The 23226-nt window shown below is 37.3% G+C and overlaps 1 protein-coding gene across 1 annotated transcript in view; it reads right to left on the bottom strand.

Moving 5' to 3' along the window:
* Positions 1–1496: 1496 nt before the first annotated feature.
* The window catches only part of LOC307051000 (ankyrin repeat domain-containing protein 26-like), a 94710-nt gene continuing 72980 nt past the window's right edge, over positions 1497–23226 (bottom strand). Inside the window, exons 20-24 of the mRNA XM_079701314.1 lie at positions 22885–23014; positions 11155–11372; positions 9528–9756; positions 2845–2890; positions 1497–1658 (exon numbers count right to left, since the gene is read on the bottom strand). Coding sequence (XP_079557440.1) covers positions 1615–1658; positions 2845–2890; positions 9528–9756; positions 11155–11372; positions 22885–23014 — 667 coding nt within the window. The 3' untranslated portion in view covers positions 1497–1614. The remainder of the gene's footprint in view (positions 1659–2844; positions 2891–9527; positions 9757–11154; positions 11373–22884; positions 23015–23226) is intronic.

Here is a 23226-nt window from a genome sequence, read left to right as displayed (position 1 = left end):
AGAAGTTTGTCGTGAGAAATGAGATTGCCTGGTACACATGAGAGGGAAAAAACAGGGTGAAAAGTTTACAGAGAGAGGAGATTTGAAATCGACATTGTGAAGAAAGAAGATGCAAATTAACTAAATAAAAGTAGTAGAATAACTTTCTTCAGCAGCACGTAGATGCCTGGGTGAAGGTAAGGGGGGAGAATGATAAGCAATCTCTTATGAAGTTCTGCCAACTAAATACACTGAAAGGACAGAAGAAAAGGGAATAAAGGATGTAAGTAAGAGTCGCTAACATTTTAGCTCTTGGAATTGTTGGGAAGGAAAACACTTCCTCTACCCTCTTACGTTCATTAATTGGGAATCTGCAAATTAAATTGACAAAAGCAGATTACCATGAGAAAAAAACATTTAACTGTGGATGACTACATGCAGGGGTTCACAGAGAAACGTGATTTGAAGGGCTGGCTACAACTGGGGGCTTATATACTACTTAAGTGACAGGGAGTAGGAGAAAGGCATCTTCTGAAAAACATGACTTCTTGGTGGGGGGAGGGAAGGGCACTTATGGGAGAACAAATGACATTTAGGAAAGATAAATGTTACATTAGGAGAATATATGGGAGATATGGTAGTTTTAGGAAAATGTCTGTTTGAGTCTGGTGCTTGGAACTCTTCTCTAAGACTGTTTCCAAAAAGTAAGTAAGTAAATAAATAGAAAAGGTGAAAAGTCTTAGGGAAATTTTATTTCTCCATGAGGAAAGATCTATGAATCAGTGTTTAAAGTTATATATACTAAGTTTTATGGCACTAGAACAATTGTAATACATCCAAACATTGACAATAAGGACTCCCCTGGTGGCACAGTGGTTAAGAATCCTCCTGCCAATGCAGGGAACACAGGTTCGCCCTGGTCCGGGAAGATCCCACATGCCATGGAGCAACTAAGCCTGTGCGCCACGACTACTGAGCCTGTGCTCTAGAGCCCGCATGCCACAACTACTGAAGCCCGCGCGCCTAGAGCCCAGGCTCCGCAACAAGAGAAGCCACCACGATGAGAAGCCCGTAGCCCCCGCTCGCCGCAACTAGAGAAAGTCCGCATGCAGCAACGAAGAACCAACACAGTCAAAAATAAATAATATTAAAAAAACCCTAAAACATTGACAATAGCCATAGCAGCAGTATATCCAAATGATGTCTGTCTAAATCTTTAGGTCTATATATAGTGATAAAATTGGAAATAGAAAAAAGCTATCAATCAACACCACTATATATCAATGACAAGTTTGGTTGTCTGGGTGCTGGTATCAGGGCTCAGTTTGAGTATGTAAAACTCAACAGTGTTTTGATTCACAAAATCTGATTAAAAGTAAGTTAGATGCAGAGAAACATGGTTTAAAATACTATATAAATTTTCATCATACACATATAATACAAAAATATTTTCCTTTAATCCAGATTTTCACGTCATGTTTAATGGGAAACAACTAAAATGTTATGCAAACAACCCAGGAGGGAAATTTTTACTATTTATCTTGTAGATCATATAATCTTTCTTCAAAATCTGTACATATTCTCGTGATGTTTTCAAAACTAGATCTTGATTTAGATTTGACTCATCAGTAGCTCCTAGATGAGAAGCTCTATAGCAAGCTGATTCAATTCAGCAGCAGCTGAAAAGAAAAGAAAGGATTATATTCTTTACCTAAAATACTTGAGTTAACTAAATATAAGTTAGTAAAAAAAAAAAAAAACCTGAGACCTTTCTAAGCATTCAGAAGAATGAAAAGTATTTATACACGACATAACGCAAAATACAAGATTACTAGTATATAATTTGCCTGTGGTTGCACGATGAATTAATTGCTCTTGTGGCTGAGTATCAGAGCTTCTGGCTTTCTCATTCGTCATTCATTTACTCAACAACCATCTGCTAAGGTGCTGTGACAAGCACTGAAATTACAAGATGAAGGTGACACAGTCCACCCTGAAAAATCATACTATAAACTGGAAAAACAGACAAACAGGCAATTTCCATACAGAGTCATAAATACTATGACAGGTATAAAAGAGGGTACAAGGAACACTCAGAAGTGACACCCAGCTTTGTGTCAATACTGTCAGCTTTTTGGTGCAGGTGGTATGTAAGCGGATACCTGAAGGTCAAGGGAAAAGTATGGGAGATGGAGGGAAGAAGCAAATACAAAGACTAAAGGTGAGGAAGAGCACCTGTGGGATTGCAAGCAGTCTATTTGACTAGATGTAGAGCAAAGGGGCAGAGGAAGGTAGTAAAGAGATAAGGCTGAATACTATGGCAGGACCCAAACTGATTTGGGTGTTTTTATTCCATGATAAGGAATTTGGAATTTTTCCTGAGAGTGAAAGATAAACCAATGACAAAGTCAATGACAGGAAATTTTAATGTCAGCCACTAAGTGACAGCTACATGAACGTGACTGCTTGAGTCTGGGTTTTTTGGCCTTAATCACTGCCAGAAACTTGAGAAGTTGATAAACCCCATGTTTTCTAATAGTGTCAGTGTGCAGGTTGACAGTTCCACAGGGATGGCAGAAGTAGAGAGGAAGGATATAGCCAGAAATAAAAAGAAATACATAGACTTTTTGAGATTTTTTTTTAAAGCTATGGAACATGATGAATAAATGAGGAATCAGGATATTTTTCATTATGAATGTTCATTCTTTCACATTTTTTCATTAGATATGTATAAGAAAAGATATTCAACCTATCAATAGTATCTGTCATCCAAACAATGGAAAGAGATGCCATTTACTACTGAATATTTCCAGTGTATTTCAGAAATCAATGTCTAAATTTAATTCATAAATTTCAGCAACATACCTTTTTCTAGTACTCTAGTTATATTTTTTTCCATCTCCGGCCACATCTGAAATAAGTAAAATATTATTTAAGTTAGACAAGAGACATTTTTGTAGGAATGATGTATAGCTTATGAAATGTGGCCTTTAAATAATACTTCTAGAGACTAGACCTAATTTGAGGATTGCTTAAATAGAAAAATAATCACATATATAAAATAAAATAAATTCCTACTTATTTTGATTTTAGATAATAAAGAACACATATATGTAACGTTATGTAGATTAATCTGATAAAAAGTACAATGAATATCAGTCTATTGAATATACATAATTTCAGAGGGTGATATTTGATCTTATTGGTACAAACAAGTTTAAACGATTAAAATCATATATTACAATGAATGCATTACTTTGCAATTCTTAGAAAAATTGCTCTTTATAAAAGTTTAATCAGTTTTTTACTCTAATGGATCTTTCCTTAAAATGAGTTTTCCTTTCTTACACTTCTATATAACTAAAATTTTAAGGTATGTTCTATGGTAATAATTTTTCAACATAGAATCTTAAATACATAAAATGGAGAAAATGGTTCTGTTGTAATGTCATGTCAAAATTCTACTGGCAAAAAATTAAGTAAAGGTATTTTGCTGTCTATGTTAGGAGTAAAACATTTATTTCAGAAAATCTGCTTGAAGAAAGGAAAAGTAGAGGCTAGAGCCAGTTTTCAAACTCAGTTTCTGATTCATGACTTTCTAGAATTAGAAGCAAGGAAAACAATACATAATTCTTTAACTGTAACTTTGTTTCCATTCTAGAAATTAGGGCCAACTTTTTGAAACATTTGACTAATTATAGTTATCTACTTAATTATGAAATGTGTGGGAACATTTCAAACTGTATTACAAGTGTCTCCACCTAGAGTGTTCTTTTAAAAATCTTTCTTATAAAAGGCACCCTCTCACTAAACAGGGTCTCAAATAGTATACTGAACATGACAAACACTGTGATGATAATGATATCATGATAGCCAACGCCTTTGTAAATTTTAGGTGCGAAGACAAATTTTTTGGCTAGCAGGTTTCCCAATATTTTCAGAGACTGCTTTCCATAACACTTTTCTGACAACAGCACTGTAGAGAGGCCCTATGAAATGAATAATGTGACAACATTACTAGACAGGTTTTGTGAAATTAATAATTCATAACAGATGAAGGAAGAAGCCTTTACTGAAATAATTTTTTATTACCATTAATAAACACTGCAAAATGTAGGTCACGTTTTTACATGCGTTGAATTAGGGAATGACCCGTGTAAGATTACTCTCTTTTCCCCCAAAAGCTCTTTTCCTCAATATGTACTTCCAAGACGCTTATGTTGATTTCTAGGTGAAGATCATGTTCACCTGGAGGAAGTAGTTGGAAGTCGAACATTAATAAGGAGAACAGGGCTTCCCTGGTGGCACAGCGGTTGAGAGTCCACCTGCCGATGCAGGGGACACGGGTTCTTGCCCCGGTCCGGGAAGACCCCACATGCTGCGGAGCGGCTGGGCCCGTGAGCCATGGCCGCTGAGCCTGCGCGTCCGGAGCCTGTGCTCCACAACGGGAGAGGCCGCAACAGTGAGAGGCCCGTGTACCGCAAAAAATAAATAAATAATAAGGAGAACACACCTGCATTTTTCTTTAAACTTTTCCATTGAACAAAAACACAGAAAGGTGAGAAAATTATACACAGGAAAACAATATATCAGCAAGTTTTAAAGATTTTTAGTTAGAAGGATTCTCTCACAACTGGTAGTTTCCAAACTATGTCCCATAGTAATGGAAGGTCCCCCACTGAGGACACTGCAGGACTGAAGGAAAAAGAAGTCACAGCTTCAGGGTCTCCGCCACTCCTTTAGCTAAACAGCTCTATATTTATCTCTGTTTTATATAATACAGTTTCATGCAAAATTTTTTTTTAAAAAAAGAAAGGTTCTTTTCCTTGAAAGAAAATTTTTTAAGGTATGAGAGTCATTGATTTAGTCAAAGTCCCTAATTATACAAAAGAGGTAACAAAGGGTCAGAGAGACTTTGTCACAAAGCCAACGTGTCACAAAGCCAACGGCCTTCTCACTGAGTCTAGAGAGACTTCTACACCAGCTACTTCCTCAGATTAAAAAAAAAAAAACACATAGATTTTTAACTATAACTCAGAGAAAATGAATATGTAAAACTTTGTCATGTAGCTCAATAACGTTTGATGCATGAGACATGAAATAGTAGCTTTCTAACTAAATTATATGTTTCAAAGGCATGAACAAGAATAAATTATCATAACTCCTATTAGTAGCAGTCCATATATTTAATTTATAAAGCACAGATTTTTTTTTTTTTTTTTTTTTTAACCAGAGGACAGGGAACTTGAAGGAGAAAATCTTTAGTTGAATCACACAGGCCAAAATTTAGGAGAGTCTTCTTCTTTTTTTAATTATTATTTATTTATTTATTTTTGCGGTACGCGGGCCTCTCACTGTTGTGGCCTCTCTCGTTGCGGAGCACAGGCTCCGGACGCGCAGGCTCAGCGGCCATGGCTCATGGACCCAGCCGCTCCGCGGAATGTGGGATCTTCCCGGACCGGGCCACGAACCCGTGTCCCCTGCATCGGCACGCAGACTCTCAGTCACAGCGCCACCAGGGAAGCCTGAGGAGATTGTTCTTTAAAAGGATATTCGTTTCCTCCAAATAAAACTTGGTTTACCGAAATGAGTCAACAAATGAATTATCCACGTTGTGGGTTATTTATGGCAAAATTTAAAACACAAAACAGATTTCTCTTTACCATCTAGCATACTTCAATCTCTCATCATTAGTTTGTATGTACAAAAAACATGAGTGTAATCTCAATTAGAATTTAAATCCAGTCAGAAATTACAGGCTAATTCCTTGGCCTAAAGTTTCAACGTGAAGACTTACACTCCTACCCTCCTCATGAGAGGAGGGGAGATTTACTCAATGCGTGAATTTGGGAGAAGGAACTAAGAAGTGCTTGCTTGCTTCCGAATCTCTTCTTTGAGAAGGTGTGTGTGCCCTCAGCACCGGGAACTGGGGTCTGCTCTCATGCCCGCAGTAAGCAGCCTGCCCTGGGGCGGGGGTCAAGCATTTGCTTCCTCCCCTTAGGCCTAATTTGGGATGAAGTATTCTGAGGCCCACTGTGACTGCACACTTAAAGCACGTCCTCCAATTCATTAGTTATGTGTCAGTAACAAAGCTCCTTAGTTGATCTCCAGCTGCTGACTCCCGTGTGCTGAACTCAGAAGGGGAAGAGAAGTGTCATCTGCCACCTACCCAGCACAGCTCCAACAAGGCAGAGGACCACACGACACTGAGGGAACGTTTTCTTCTTCTTCCCTGACTTTATAATTAATGTACATTGTTCAAAACAACCCCCACTATAAAGTAGGGGAAAGGTGAAAGGAACATTTTAGAAAGAAACGTAGTGAAGCCGGTAACAATATGAAGCACAACAAGTATGTGCTCGTTCACCCAACCGTAATATACTACTGTTAAATTATATCTGAGACTGCAGGCTGGAAAATAATGTTGCACTCTCTTTTTTAAGACCAATTTGATAAATATATACACACCACACACATACACATGCACACTCATTTCCAAAGTTAATTTATTTTCAGTAATTATTGATACTTTTAAAATTTGATATCACTCATTTTAAATGTCACGAAAATGTAATAAAATCAAGTCATTTAAACCACTTCAATTCATTATCCAATTGTAAACAGGCTAAGGTATGAAGGAAATTACACTTGGCAGTCTGTAGATATTAAGTACATATATTTTGCTGCAGAGAGAAGAACTGAGGAAGAATTTGTAGATCAAAGAGCTGAAAAACTAAGTACAGGAAAAAAAATGAATGAAAGAAAAAGAACTGTTAAGAAGTTGAACTATTACCTCTATCTTTCAAAAGATAAAATGCCTACTCATTTGTCCATGTGGACAAAATGAAGTGGGAACAAGAAGGATTATACTGATATAATAAACTGAGACAATAAACAAGTTTATTGAACTCTGCCTGTGCCTTATGAGAAACTAGCTCAACTACTGTGGTAATTTGATTAGAGTTAAAACTCAAGAGTGGATAGGCACTGCCTTGGTGATGTAAACACGAGCCCTATTTTTTTTAAAAAGAAATGTGACTCAATATTCTGGTGAGACACAAAATGTTGTGTCATATAAAAAGTCAAAGTCTTAGGAATATTAATTGTTTTAGCTTCAGTGCATTTGTATGACCACATTTAGAAAGAGAGTTGCTGAACTGAATGGACATTTGAGCAATTTTTTAAATTACTTAAATAAATCATTAGAAAAATTTTCAAAGTGTCAGTAATGCACCAAAAGTCCAAAATCAGTCAATGTAAAATGTAATCCTCCTACTTAAGACAGATTTAAAGGGCATTTATTAACTACTGTGGCCATGCATCGTGTTCGGCACACAAATACCTAAAAACTCTTGAACATAAAAAAATCTTTAAACCAGTGAGATTGTGTCTGTTATAAAATTGTCTGGAATAGATTTTTAAGTTTTCAGTTCTTGAAAAAATTCTATGTGCAAGAAAATCTAACAGTGATGTAGCTATTTTGGCTAATGTTAACTTTTGTATTTTATAATAATATAATTAAATAACACAATTGAAAAAAACTGTAAAATTACTTCTGATATATAGGACCAAACATCCCAGAATTAACTAGAATGTGAAAACTGAGGGTAAAATTAGCAAGACAGATATGCAGTAATTTCCTACCCCCACAATGGTATCAACTGCTAAGACTGAACTTCATGTACTGGTGAGGGAGGTAATAAATCTAAGTATTACATACATGGAGAAAGCTTGCTGCTACAACCAGCGCAACTGAAACCACACACCTGGAGTAGTACTTTGCTATAATTATTTTCCTTAATGTTAGGCGAAAATGCTGAGTAAGATAAAACTTCACAGTAGGAATAGTCCAAAATGTTAAAACATTGCAAATAAAGGAGAATGATAAACAAATGCAATCTTAATGCCATTTTTAACATTTTACTTTGTAGAATCATAGCTAAAACCTTTAGAAGGCTATTGTTTTATCATGTCCCATCCAAAAACCCACCTCTTTCTATCATTTTAGACAATGCGTTAACACCTCTCATAGTATTATTTTATGTTTTCCTAGTAGAAATAATTATATTCCTAGCAATTCCAGAAGGCACCTTCTTTCTGTAAGTCTTACTAAGAATTATGTGAAAAACAACTGTATAATAACTCTTCCGTGGCATTCTGTAGTGATTATGGAGACATGTCTTTGCACCTTGATAGAGTTAAGTAGTGCTCTTCAATCTCTCTTATTAAAACCAGCACGATTTGGCAAAGACCCCACAAGGGAACTATGTATACCTAGTAACTACAACATTGAGTTTAAAATAAACGATTTTTCGATTTATCTAGAATTACTAAAATAATAAACGCCTCTTTCCTCCAAAAAAATTAAAGGAAAAAATTCCCGCAGAAATTTTCTCTCACATTGTTTTTGCATTCACACACTCTTTCATCTTCATCTTGTAAAATGATACATTGTTTGATTTTTTGGGTGACAACCCATGAGAACATTCTAAGTTTATATCATGCTTAGCAACTGACAGAGGGCTTGACATGCATTTTCTTTTTGACCCTGGAGTCCAGTTTCATGGCTCTGAAGCACTTAGACCCAATTTAGCCACAGCACTGTCTAAGAAACCTTAGCTTTGCTCTTCTATGATTTCTTACGACGTGAAGCCAAATGAGAAAACAGGTTGAGACTTCATTTAACAAGGCCTACTTTTCTCTGCATCAAGAACATCATGAAAACACCATCAAAACCATAACCCCCTGTGCACTGAGTGAGATGCATATTTTAATAACAATGATACACAATGAAAACTAGTTGCAATTTAAAGACTCCCCATCATAGTCATCATTCATCCAGGTGATGGCAAGATAGAGACATAAGTGGACTTCATTTTAAAAATTTAAATATTTGCTTTATTTATGTATTTAGAAATGTTCTACAATTGCTCAGCAAGACATTTTATAAAAATTCAATAAAAATGCTCTAAGTAAAATAGCAATTAAGGATGCACTCTCATGTACGAAAATGAGAAAAAAATTTAACTTAAAAACAGAAATTAACCTATTTAGTGCTACAAGTCTATTTAATTCACAAAAAGGATTTATCTAGGATTCCTTTAAATTAAAAAAAATCCATATATGGTTAAGTGTTTGGATGCCAATCATTCACTTATGCTTAGGGGTAGAAAAACTAGGGTGCAGCAAAACTTGAAAATGATTATGAACCATTGTCAAACTGAAATCAATTAGAAGGTATATCTTTGGTTATTAGGCAATAATATTTAATTTCTAAAATAGAATTTAACTGCAGTTTTTCAAGAAATTTAAAATTTGTCAGTTTAATTACATTTACTGAATAAAGTTAATGATAAATCTCTCTTGAAAATGAGAAATCCAGGGACTTTAAAAAATCATAAAATTTCTCTCTCTTTATTAGCACAATTAATTATGGCTTTTACTTCGTGTGTGTAAGTCAAATAAACAATTCAGAATTTCACCAAATTAAAAACAAGAATTATTATCAGAAATCTGAAACCCAAGGAAAAAAGGGTAATATAACTAACCTTGGTCCAGTAAATCTCCATGCTCTCATGTGAAGGGCGCCAACTTGAGGTAGAAATCCCTAAGTTTTCTCCTGGAGTAAGATATCTATTGGGCACTAAACTATTATTAATATTTCCTACACAAGGTGGCTTCAGGACTGGCCTCGTAGTAAGAGTGCTGAGTAAAGATCTGTTCTGCTGTTTCTCCACCAGTAGTTTCCTACTGACCTTTGCCAGCTTCTTAAGAGTCCTGGAAAGATGGCAAAACACCAATTTCATTCATTGCATTTTCCCTAAATGATTTGTAAATGATTTGCATTTCTTAAATTGCCATAATAGTAAATGGAATGAACCATTAAACCACGTTTTAACACTGAAAATGGGTTAAAGCAGACCTATTATAAACAATTCTAGGTGTAAAATTATTCTAAAGAAGTATATATGTGTCTGGGGGATCCTTAACTAACAAGTAAGTCAGAGTCGGGAGAGGAGAGAAATGGCGTCAGCGATGGAGACGGCTTAACAGGTGACGCTTGCTGCCTTCTGCGATGGCTGCACTTAGACACCCACCTTTAGTAAACCAGTTCAGGGCTGAAAAAACAAACCGTCCCTCAAAGACATTTTCAAGCATTTGCTTTCACCACCCCTGTATACACATTTCACTCATTACCTCAGAGGAATTAAGCATTCGGCACTGAGGAATAATCTAGAGCAGCGGTCCCCAACCTTTCTGGCACCAGGGGCCAGTTTCGTGGAAGACAACTTTTCCATGGATGGGGGTGTATGGGGCTTGTCAGGATGGTTCAGGCGGTAACGCGAGCGACGGGGGGCGATGGGGGGGCGGCAGGTGAAGCTTTGCTGGCTCGTCCGCCGCTCACCTCCCGCTGTGCGGCCCGGTTCCTAACAGGCTGCGGACAGGTACCGGTAACACTGTTACTGAGGCACTGGGGGTGGGATCTGCCCTTGCGGTCTTCCACGCACACCCTCACGCAGGCCACCGTGTTATTTTTAGACACTTTGTGAATTATACGGCCCTTCGCCCCTCTGTTACTTTCCCCTTATTTCACAAGCATGCCTTTATGTAGAGTAGAAAAACTTCAAATACAGTAGTTTGTCTCAGGGCGCCCTCTAGCGATGATACCAAAGATCATAATCAAGAAAGTAAATTTACCAAATGCTAAAATGTGACGCTTTGCGTTTAAGCGGTAACCTTCCAAAAAATAATTAAACTCGTTAATATTTCTATTTACGGGAATTCCAACAAGAAATTTTATCTAAATTACAAAGTTTCAAAAACACTTAGCTTAAAGACTAAATCAGGTTAACTATTGGGTTGGCCAAAAAGTTCGTTTGGGTTTTTCCAGTAACATCTTACGGGAAGACACAAATGAACTTTTTGGCCAACCCAATATATGAAAATATAAAAAATAAACTTATGTAAAACCAACAAAAAGGTGGGGAGATGCAAACTGGACTAACATTTTAAAGGTCACTTCACTTACTAACATCATTTTCCAAAGTTATACTATCTAGTTAGCTTTCACTTCCTACTAATCTCATGAACCTGGCTCAATAAAAATTATGCTTTAGAGGCAAATCAATGAGCTGAATTTAAATTTATTTTCTATGATTCTACGTTTTGACTTACTTCTTTAGTTTATTTGCCAATAACTTTCTAACTTTTAGTTCTTCGAGGTAGAGTTGCTTATATTTTTCCAACTCTGCTTTAGTAGAATCTTCTTGAAAAGTTTTCATTTTGGAGAGTTCAGGTTCCAGATCTTTAATTCTGAGTTCCATTGGACTTCTTATTGAAGCATTATTATTCTCTCTTAACTGCTCTAAGTTTTCTTGAGATGCTGCTTGTGTCTAAAGTCAAATAAAAACATACATGTTTAAAATAATTATAACCTGAATAATTATAGTATATTTGTTCCCTTTAGTTTTGTGGCAATGATTCAGAGAGCAATTTTAAATGTGAAAAAAAAAGCTGAACTTTAAAAATATTTATCATCAATGTAAACTGAATTAAATCTTAATTATAAAATTAAAGTGGGATCATTCTTATATTCGTACTCATGTAATCTGATAATTCAAAGAATAATAGGATCAATTTTAAAATTTTTAAATTGAACAATACAGCTAAGAATAATCCAAGAGTATAGTACAATTTCTAAATCGTAATATTTTCTTTTCATCCTAATAGTTTTGTTTTATACCAGTTGGTCATAAAAATAAAATGATTCCCTAGTGAGAATCGTTCTGAAAGATCAATTTAGTGAGAATAATGATGGAAACTGAAATATTTAAAGGGAGAAACAAATGCCACCTTCCTTCCAGAAATTTGCAAAACAAACTGCTATAAGGGAAGTAGAAGAAACATAAAATGTATACATCCGAAATGGAATTTATAGTGAAGTGAATTAAAGCACATTACAGATAAAAAATTAACCTGTAAAAATACATTGATTTCTTTTAATTTTTCTATTATATCCTGTCTTGCTCTTTCTTCAACCTCCCGTTTATACTGCTCTACTTGACTGTGTTCTATCATATTCATTTCTATATGACTTCTGAGGTTCACTACTTCTTGCTCCAACTTCTTTTTATTCTTCTCTAGTTTTTCACATTTCTTTTGCATTACTTTCATAGATAATAACTCCTGTTGAAGAACTTGATTTTTTGCACTCAGATGTAGACATTTTGAAGATGCAGTTTCCAGTTCTGCTGTAAGGTCATCAATCTTCATGGATAAAATAAAATCGCTTGGTAATTAGGGACGTAGACCGAGAATAGCCTAACTCAAAACCAGTATCCACTTTTAAAATAGATTCAGTTACAATAAAATGGTGTCTATATTGTAGCGTGTAGGACCTTGAATTACTAAGAAAATGAAGAAAAAAGTTCAAACCACCAAGAGCCACAAATATATATCCTTCACTGTCATCATTGTTACACAAAATTTGCATTTGATTTTATACTTTTATTCTTCTATTGTTTCATGCCTTTCCTCCATAAAATGACTATAAGTCACCTCTTAGTAGAAAGCCTCTTACTCCTTCCCCACCCCCATCTTAACCCGCCATGATTTTTAAAGTTTTAGGGATATCATATTGAGTTATTTAGGGCTGAATTAATAAATGCCTCCCAAAATAAGACTCGGAAAATCAGACTCTAATGAGTCTTGTAAATATGGCTTCTAATACCATAAGCCTTTTTTCTGAACTACAAATATTTTATGCTAATTTGAATTGCATTCCAAGGAGAAATGCTTCGTAGGGTTAAGGAGAAATCACATCTCCCAGTGTAATAGTTTAGCGAGATGATCCATACATTTTTCTGAACAAAAAAATGCCATTAATTCTTGTAATGCTTTGTTACTTTCCACAGAATAAGAGAACATACTAAACAAAACAAACAAAAAAACTTGCTGGAATTTCAAGGAGACTGAGTTGGGAAGAACTACTTCCCTTTAGACAGAATGATTATTTGGTCAGACAAGGCAAGTGGATGTGGTAGTTTAAAAACATGTCTACATGTTTTTAAACTAGTGGCGCAGTGGTTGAGAGTCCGCCTGCCGATGCAGGGGACACGGGCTCGTGCCCCGGTGCGGGAAGATCCCACATGCCGCCGTGGAGCGGCTGGGCCCGTGAGCCATGGCCGCTGAGCCTGCGCGTCCAGAGCCTGTGCTCCGCAACGGGAGAGGCCACAACAGTGAGAGGCCCGCGTACCGGAAAAAAAGGAAAAAAAAACCATGTCTACAAATTCTTTGACACTTATCTCACGAAATTCTCAGGGCTTCACAAGACTGTTAATGGAAGCCTGACGGCCCTTGAAGAGGCTGAAGGTGACAGCTTCTAGGCAAGGGAAGAAAATGACACTGCAACCTGGAGGGAGGGGGACTCTAGCTACAAAGCAGCTGAAAGTAAAATTGATGAGAGGGATAAGCTAAAAAAAAAAGACTATTGAATATAAAGGATCCAGGACTCATTGCGTTCAAATATCTGTATCCCATTTACAGCATCTCCACATGCCCAAATAATGCTAAAACAGAGAAATAGCTTCTGGACTAAGATCAGATTTAGGGTGCTGCCAGGAAAACATGGTCTAAAGATGAAGCCAAGACTGTAGAACCGTTTATTAACACCCTGGAAAGACTTAAGTTGGTGCCTCAAATTCCTTTAAGGATCTTTAAAAAGCATAAGAAATTTATAGGCATCATCCTACAAAGTTTCCCGTCCTACCGTCCTACAACAGCTTCACAAGAAACCCAAGGGGAAGAGCTTATCTCAAAAAGATTTGGGAGGGTAGCTTTTCCAATGTCATGAACCCCAATAAAATTCACAGGACATTGAAAGCTTTAAAGAGAACTGTGGTAGCAAAAACACTGCTTGCTAGCTTGGATTAACGGAGACCAAGACAGTACAAAATGAGAAGAGGCCTCTGGGATTTTCTTAGAAGTTCTGTAAGTCCCCCTTCCTCCAGGTTTCAGTGTCATTTTCTTCCCTTGCTGGCTTGAGAAACACTACTCAGCTGCAAACACAGCTCATTTCTTATGAAAACGACGGAACTAAGAGCTCAGAGGGTACAGCAAAAGAGAATCACTTCCATGGTCGGGACTAAGTCCTAACCACAGAGCTGGCAGCAGGTATCAGGCTGTATTTCAGAACTGCTATGGACCAGCATGTCTTCCATTTTCCATTTCTGAAGGGGAGAGTCTTTAGCAGTTTAACAGAATATTGGTTATGTGGGTGACAGAAGATTTGTCCCTTTAGTTCTCAAGTCTTAGTACTGAGAGGATTGGTACTCAAGGGGCTATACTCTAGAAACCACACACAGGAGCCTCATCCCCATCCGTACCTGGTGAAAGATGGTAAGATCCTGGACTCAAGCCTGAGCCTGACACCATAACAATTGAGACTTGTGGGGGAACTGAGTAGGGATAAGTGTATTCTTCATGTGGAAGGAATATAAAAATTGTGGCCAGTGGGTAGATTATGCTGGTTTTTAAATGTATCCATAAGTTTTTGAAAAAAATTATCCCATAAAAAAAGGTAGACTATGGGCCAAGCATAAGTGACTTATTCCTAATGAACAGAATATGGTGGAAGAGATGCTGTGTGAATTGCAAGGCGAGGTTAGACAAGGCAACACAGCTTCTGCCTGGCTCTTAACCTTGGAACCCAGCCCCATGTTGTGAGGAAGCTCAGGCCACAAAGAGAGCCTAGGTGTTCAGGGTAGGTGTTCCAACTGAGGGGAAGAGAGGCCAGCTGTCCTGGCTATGCTTTTCCTAAGTATAGATTGTGAACAAAATAAACATTGCTTATTTCAGCTACTAAACTTTGAGGAGATCTTTAGGAAAAAACAGATAGAAAAGTGGATGAAAAAAAAGAGATAATAAGAAACATAACTTAGACACAGTAGAAATTGGTTTCCTATAAACTGGAATCTAATAAATGTTGAGATTAATTTAAAATGACAAACAATGCTGATGAGAAGAAGCAGATAACTAGAAGAAAGACCTAAGAACTATTCAGGAGGAAGTTTTGGGCAGGTTCCCTTCACTTACAATTTCTTACACATAGGCAGGTATGCCTCTTCAGAATTTCCCCTCAAGTTTGAAGATAAGGAAGATTGGTAAGCAAGGAGACATATGAAGTATAATAGTTGAAAAACAACTAGAAATCGTCAGTTTAATTACCAAAATCAGACTTTTTTACCTCATCTCAAATAACTGAACTTCTAAGGGATAGGCAACTTTGAATATTTATTAATCTAGGACTCAATCTTCATTGTCCTTTCCTCAGAGAGGAAATAAAACATCATGGAAGCATTTTTAATCTTCTCAGTAGTAAAACAAATGGAGTGTCCTTTGGCAGTATATAATTAAATACAATTTTTCCTTTACCTTACTTAAAGCTTGTTTGTAAGGGAAGGTAGGATATCTCATTTTTACATTGTACCACAGTGCTTCTCTATATCCTACAAACTGGCTTTGAAATTTTGAAATTCAAATTACTAATCTATTATTTGTCCCAGATAAATTATTACCTTTTTTAAAAAAATTTTATTTTATTTATTTTATTTATTTTTGGCTGTGTTGGGTCTTCGTTGCTGTGCACAGGCTTTCTCTAGTTGCGGCGAGCAGGGGCTACGCTTTGTGGAGGTGCACAGGCTTCTCATTACGGTGGCTTCTCTTGTTGTGGAACACGGGTTCTAGGTGCATGGGCTTCAGTAGTTGTGGCACACAGGTTCCACAGCTGTGGCTTGCGGGCCCTAGAGTGCAGGCTCAGTAGTTGTGGCGCATGGGCTTAGTTGCTCCATGGCATGTGGGATCTTCCCGGACCTGGGCTCGAACCATTGTCCCCTGCATTGGCAGGCAGATTCTTAACCACTGCACCACCAGGGAAGCCCTACCTGGTTTTTAACAGCTATACTCTTTTTTTTTTTTTTTTCCCGAAGTATTTTATTTTTTTGCTTTATAACAAATATAATCAGTTATACATATACATATGTTCCCATATCCCCTCCCTTTTGCGTCTCCCTCCCACCCTTCCTATCCCACCCCTCCAGGCGGTCACAAAGCACCGAGCTGATCTCCCTGTGCTATGCGGCTGCTTCCCACTAGCTATCTACCTTACGTTTGGTAGTGTATATATGTCCATGCCGCTCTTTCACTTTGTCACAGCTTACCCTTCCCCCTCCCCATATCCTCAAGTCCATTCTCTAGTAGGTCTGTGTCTTTATTCCTGTCTTACCCCTATGTTCTTCAGGACATTTTTTTTTTCTTAAATTCCATATATATGTGTCAGCATACAGTATTTGTCCTTCTCTTTCTGACTTACTTCACTCTGTATGACAGACTCTAGGTCCATCCACCTCATTACAAATAGCTCAATTTCATTTCTTTTTATGGCTGAGTAATATTCCATTGTATATATGTGCCACATCTTCTTTACCCATTCATCCGATGATGGACACTTAGGTTGTTTCCATCTCTGGGCTATTGTAAATAGGGCTGCTATGAACATTTTGGTACATGTCTCTTTTTGAATTATGGTTTTCTCAGGGTATATGCCCAGTAGTGGGATTGCTGGGTCATATGGTAGTTCTATTTGTAGTTTCTTAAGGAACCTCCATACCGTTTTCCATAGTGGCTGTACCAGTTCACATTCCCACCAGCAGTGCAAGAGTGTTCCCTTTTTTCCACACCCTCTCCAGCATTTATTGTTTCTAGATTTTTTGATGATGGCTATTCTGACTGGTGTGAGATGATATCTCATTGTAGTTTTGATTTGCATTTCTCTAATGAGTAAAGATGTTGAGCATCCTTTCATGTGTTTGTTGGCAGTCTGTATATCTTCTGTGGAGAAATGTCTATTTAGGTCTTCTGCCCATTTTTGGATTGGGCTGTTTGTTTTTTTGTTATTGAGCTGCATGAGCTGCTTATAAATTTTGGAGATTAATCCTTTGTCAGTTGCTTCATTTGCAAATATTTTCTCCCATTCTGAGGGTTGTCTTTTGGTCTTGTTTATGGTTTCCTTTGCTGTGCAAAAGCTTTTAAGTTTCATTAGGTCCCATGTGTTTATTTTTGTCTTTATTTCCATTTCTCTAGGAGGTGGGTCAAAAAGGATCTTGCTGTGATTTATGTCATAGAGTGTTCTGCCTATGTTTTCCTCTAAGAGTTTGATAGTGTCTGACCTCACATTTAGGTCTTTAATCCATTTTGAGCTTATTTTTGTGCATGGTGTTAGGGAGTGATCTAATCTCATACTTTTACATGTCCCTATCCAGTTTTCCCAGCACCACTTATTGAAGAGACTGTCCTTTCTCCACTGTACATTCCTGCCTCCTTTATCAAAGATAAGGTGACCATATGTCCGTGGGTTTATCTCTGGGTTTTCTATCCTGTTCCATTGATCTATCTTCCTGTTTTTGTGCCAGTACCATACTGTCTTGATTACTGTAGCTTTGTAGTATAGTCTGAAGTCAGGGAGCCTGATTCCTCCAGCTCCACTTTTCGTTCTCAAGATTGCTTTGGCTATTCGGGGTCTTTTGTGTTTTCATACAAATTGTGAAATTTTTTGCTCTAGTTCTGTGAAAAATGCCAGTGGTAGTTTGATAGGGATTGCATTGAATCTGTAGATTGCTTTGGGTAGTAGAGTCATTTTCACAATGTTGATTCTTCCAATCCAAGTACATGGTACATCTCTCCATCTATTTGTATCCTCTTTAATTTCTTTCATCAGTGTCTTATAATTTTCTGCATACAGGTCTTTTGTCTCCTTAGGTAGGTTTATTCCTAGATATTTTATTCTTTTTGTTGCAATGGTAAATGGGAGTGTTTTCTTTATTTCACTTTCAGATTTTTCATCATTAGTATATAGGAATGCCAGAGATTTCTGTGCATTAATTTTGTATCCTGCAACTTTACCAAATTCATTGATTAGCTCTAGTAGTTTTCTGGTAGCATCTTTAGGATTCTCTATGTATAGTATCATGTCATCTGCAAACAGTGACAGCTTTACTTCTTCTTTTCCGATTTGGATTCCTTTTATTTCCTTTTCTTCTCTGATTGCTGTGGCTAAAACTTCCAAAACTATGTTGAATAAGAGTGGTGAGAGTGGGCAACCTTGTCTTGTTCCTGATCTTAGTGGAAATGGTTTCAGTTTTTCACCATTGAGGACGATGCTGGCTGTGGGTTTGTCATATATGGCCTTTATTATGTTGAGGAAAGTTCCCTCTATGCCTACTTTCTGCAGGGTTTTTATCATAAATGGGTGTTGAATTTTGTCGAAAGCTTTCTCTGCATCTATTGAGATGATCATATGGTTTTTCTCCTTCAATTTGTTAATATGGTGTATCACGTTGATTGATTTGCGTATATTGAAGAATCCTTGCATTCCTGGAATAAACCCCACTTGATCATGGTGTATGATCGTTTTAATGTGCTGTTGGATTCTGTTTGCTAGTATTTTGTTGAGGATTTTTGCATCTATGTTCATCAGTGATATTGGCCTGTAGTTTTCTTTCTTTGTGACATCCTTGCCTGGTTTTGGTATCAAGGTGATGGTGGCCTCATAGAATGAGTTTGGGAGTGTTCCGTCCTCCGCTATATTTTGGAAGAGTTTGAGAAGGATAGGTGTTAGCTCTTCTCTAAATGCTTGATAGAATTCTCCTGTGAAGCCATCTGGCCCTGGGCTTTTGTTTGTTGGAAGATTTTTTATCACAGTTTCAATTTCAGTGCTTGTGATTTGCCTGTTCATATTTTCTATTTCTTCCTGATTCAGTCTTGGCAGGTTGTGCATTTCTAAGAATTTGTCCATTTCTTCCAGGTTGTCCATTTTATTGGCATAGAGTTGCTTATAGTAATCTCTCATGATCTTTTGTATTTCTGCAGTGTCAGTTGTTACTTCTCCTTTTTCATTTCTAATTCTATTGATTTGAGTCTCCTCCCTTTTTTTCTTGATGAGTCTGGCTAATGGTTTATCAATTTTGTTTATCTTCTCAAAGAACCAGCTTTTAGTTTTATTGATCTTTGCTATCGTTTCCTTCATTTCTTTTTCATTTATTTCTGATCTGATTTTTATGATTTCTTTCCTTCTGCTAACTTTGGGATGTTTTTGTTCTTCTTTCTCTAATTGCTTTAGGTGCAAGGTTAGGTTGTTTATTCGAGATGTTTCCTGTTTCTTAAGGTGGGATTGTATTGCTATAAACTTCCCTCTTAGAACTGCTTTTGCTGCATCCCATAGGTTTTGGGTCGTCGTGTCTCCATTGTCATTTGTTTCTAGGTATTTTTTAATTTCCTCTTTGATTTCCTCAGTGATCACTTCGTTATTGAGTAGTGTATTGTTTAGCCTCCATGTGTTTGTATTTTTTACAGATCTTTTCCTGTAATTGATATCTAGTTTCATAGCATTGTGGTCGGAAAAGATACTTGATACAATTTCAATTTTCTTAAATTTACCAAGGCTTGATTTGTGACCCAAGATATGATCTATCCTGGAGAATGTTCCATGAGCACTTGAGAAAAATGTGTATTCTGTTGTTTTTGGATGGAATGTCCTATAAATATCAATTAAGTCCATCTTGTTTAATGTATCATTTAAAGCTTGTGTTTCCTTATTTATTTTCATTTTGGATGATCTGTCCATTGGTGAAAGTGTGGTGTTAAAGTCCCCTACTATGATTGTGTTACTGTCGATTTCTCCTTTTATGGCTGTTAGTATTTGCCTTATGTATTGATGCGCTCCTATGTTTGGTGCATAAATATTTACAATTGTTATATCTTCTTCTTGGATCGATCCCTTGATCATTATGTAGTGTCCTTCTTTGTCTCTTCTAGTAGTCTTTATTTTAAAGTCTATTTTATCTGATATGAGAATTGCTACTCCAGCTTTCTTTTGGTTTCCATTTGCATGGAATATCTTTTTCCATCCCCTTACTTTCAGTCTGTATGTGTCTCTAGGTCTGAAGTGGGTCTCTTGTAGACAGCATATATATGGATCTTGTTTTTGTATCCATTCAGCCAATCTGTGTCTTTTGGTGGGAGCATTTAGTCCATTTACATTTAAGGTAATTATTGATATGTATGTTCCTATTCCCATTTTCTTAATTGTTTTGGGTTCGTTATTGTAGGTCCTGTCCTTCTGTTGTGTTTCTTGCCTAGAGAAGTTCCTTTAGCATTTGTTGTAAAGCTGGTTTGGTGGTGCTGAACTCTCTCAGCTTTTGCTTGTCTGTAAACGTTTTAATTTCTCCATCAAATCTGAATGAGATCCTTGCTGGGTAGAGTAGTCTTGGTTGCAGGTTTTTCTCCTTCATCACTTTAATTATGTCCTGCCACTCCCTTCTGGCTTGTAGAGTTTCTGCTGAGAGATCACCTAACAGCTATACTCTTAAAAATTTTTCTTTGGATGGGTTGAAATAGTTATTCTATTCATTATGTGTTAAGCTATAAAGTACAGCTATGCATCTCTTTCTTTTTCAATCCAAGAAGGTAGACACAGGGAACTGTGGTTTCTGAGAATGCAGGATCTATGTCAAGAACAAGATCAGCACGAGTGTTATACACAAGAACCACATCAAAAGATGATTTAATTGTGAATTGCAACATGATGGCTTAGAGAGACTTCCAACGAGGAAAGCTGACAGCCCAGACTTAATCTTCTCCTAGATGGTGAAACATACGGATGAGTCTATGAATTATAATGAGCTAAACATAATGAAACAGATAGCAGACGAAGTCAGCAGATCTCGTGACCAAGGTTTGATGGAAACTGGAGTGAAGTGGGAGGCACTGGGTGAGAGACTAAAGGTCTCAATGGAGGGAGAAAAAAAGGAATGGACTTTACCTTTGTAAACCTACTTCCCATTGTGTCATGGGGTCAGTGAGGCATAAGCTGGCCACAGGCTCCTTCAAGAGTCAAAAAACCTCCACGGAAGTAGAGTTAAAGACATTCCACTACATTGACTTTTTTTTTTTTTTTTTTTTTTTGCTATATGCGGGCCTCTCAGTGTTGTGGCCTCTCCTGTTGTGGAGCACGGGCTCTGGACGCGCAGGCTCAGCGGCCATGGCTCACGGGCCCAGCCGCTCCACGGCATGTGGGATCTTCCCAGACCAGGGCACGAACCCGTGTCCCCTGCATCGGCAGGCGGACTCCCAACCACTGCGCCACCAGGGAAGCCCTACATTGACTTTTTATTATTACATAAAACAACTGGTAAGATGCAAGATGACGAAGAAAGAATTCTCATAAAATCTGACTTGATACTGGCATAGGACAGACATATAGATCAATGCGTTACCATTGAGGATGTAAAAGGAATGCCCCACATTTACGGCCAACTGATTGTAAGAGTGCCAAATAATTGAATGAGACAAGAATAGTCTTTTTAACAAATGGTACTGGGACAATAGAATATCCACATACAAAAGAATAAAATTAGACCTCTACCTCATACCATATGTAGAAATTAAGTCAATATGCAAGAGCTAAAACTACAAAATTCTTAGAAGAAAACACAGGTGTTTATCTTCATGACTGGATTTGGCAATTCTTAGATATGACACCAAAAGACAAAAATCGACTAGCTGAACTTCATCAATATTAAAGACTTCCATATTTTGAAGGACACCATCAAGAAGGGGAAAGGGCAAGCTCCTGAGTGAGATAAAATACTTGAAAATCCTATATCCGATCGAAGATTTGTATCTAGGATACAAAAAGAACTCTTACAATTCAATAATAAAAAGACAATCCAACTTAAAAATGGGCAAAAAGTTGAATAGACAGTTCTTCAAAGAAGATACACAGATTGACAATAAGCACATGAAAAGTGCCTCAACCTTATTAGTCAACAGCGAAACGCAAATCAAAACCACAATGAGATGCCACTTCACACCTTCTAGGATGGCTATAGTCAGAAAGACAGGTAATGACAAGTGTTGGTGGGCATGTAGAGAAACTGGAATGCTTACACACTTTGGATAAAAATGTAAAATGGTGTGGCCCCTCTGGAAAACAGTATGGCAGTTCCTCAAAAGTTTAAACAGGGTTACCATATGATACAGGAATTCCATTCATAAGTATATTCCAAAAAGAAATGAAAATAATATGTTCACACCGAAACTTGGACATGAATGTTCATAGCAGCATTATTAACAATAGCCAAAAAAGTGGAAACCACCCAAAGGTCCATCAACTGATGAATGGATAAATAAAATGTGGTATGTCCATACAAATGAATATTATTCAGCAATAAAAAGAAATAAAGTATTGATCCACGCTACAAAACAGATGTTCCTTAAAAATATTATGCTGAATGAAAGAAGGCAGTCACAAAGGACCCCATATTCTGTGATTCCACTGACATGAAATATCCAAAATAGGCAAATCTATCGAAACAGGGAGTACAGTCGTGGTATTAGGGCTGGGAATATGAGGAAGGGAAAACTGGCACAGGGTGATGGCTAAAAAGTATAGGGTTTCTTTTTAGGGTGATGAAAATGGTCTAAAATTGATTGTGGTGATAACTGTATAACTCTTTGAATATACTAAAAGTCACTGAATTGTACAGTTTAAAGGAGTGGACTGCATGGTATGTTCATTATATTTCAATAAAGCTGTCACCAAAAAATAATGGATGCTTTGGGGTAATGGTGTGCTGCTCAGCTTCAGATCACTAGCCATGGTTCAAGACACAAACAGTCAACAGTGTGCCCTTTTTATGGAAAAATTATATAGGAAAAAGCTGTCTTTTTTACTGGTATCAAGCCTAAAAAATTAAGAGACAAATCTACGTTTCACTGCTCAAAGCATGGAGTGATTTATATTTCCCCCAATTAAGTGACTTCTGGGTCCCAAAACTGATTAAAAATTACCTTATGTTTTAGCATATTAATCTGAATATCCATTTCACTTTGACTGGTTTTTAAATCTCCATGGAAACTAAGCTCTCCATTTTCATATTCATTTAACTTCCTTCTTGGCATTTGTAAGAGTTTCTTAAGTCTGTAGAAATGCATAGAATGAATAAGTCAAGTGCTTTTTAGAGTAGATAATTGGGCTTCCCTGGTGGCGCAGTGGTTGAGAGTCCGCCTGCCGATGCAGGCGACACAGGTTCGTGCCCCGGTCTGGGAAGATCCCACATGCCGCGGAGCGGCTGGGCCCGTGAGCCATGGCCGCTGAGCCTGGGCGTCCGGAGCCTGTGCTCCGCAACGGGA

Source organism: Hyperoodon ampullatus (genome assembly GCF_949752795.1).
Source record: "Hyperoodon ampullatus genome assembly, chromosome: 3".
NCBI lineage: Eukaryota > Metazoa > Chordata > Mammalia > Artiodactyla > Ziphiidae > Hyperoodon > Hyperoodon ampullatus.
The sequence above is the reverse complement of the archived record's forward strand: the minus strand, read 5'-3'. Positions and strand labels throughout refer to the sequence as shown.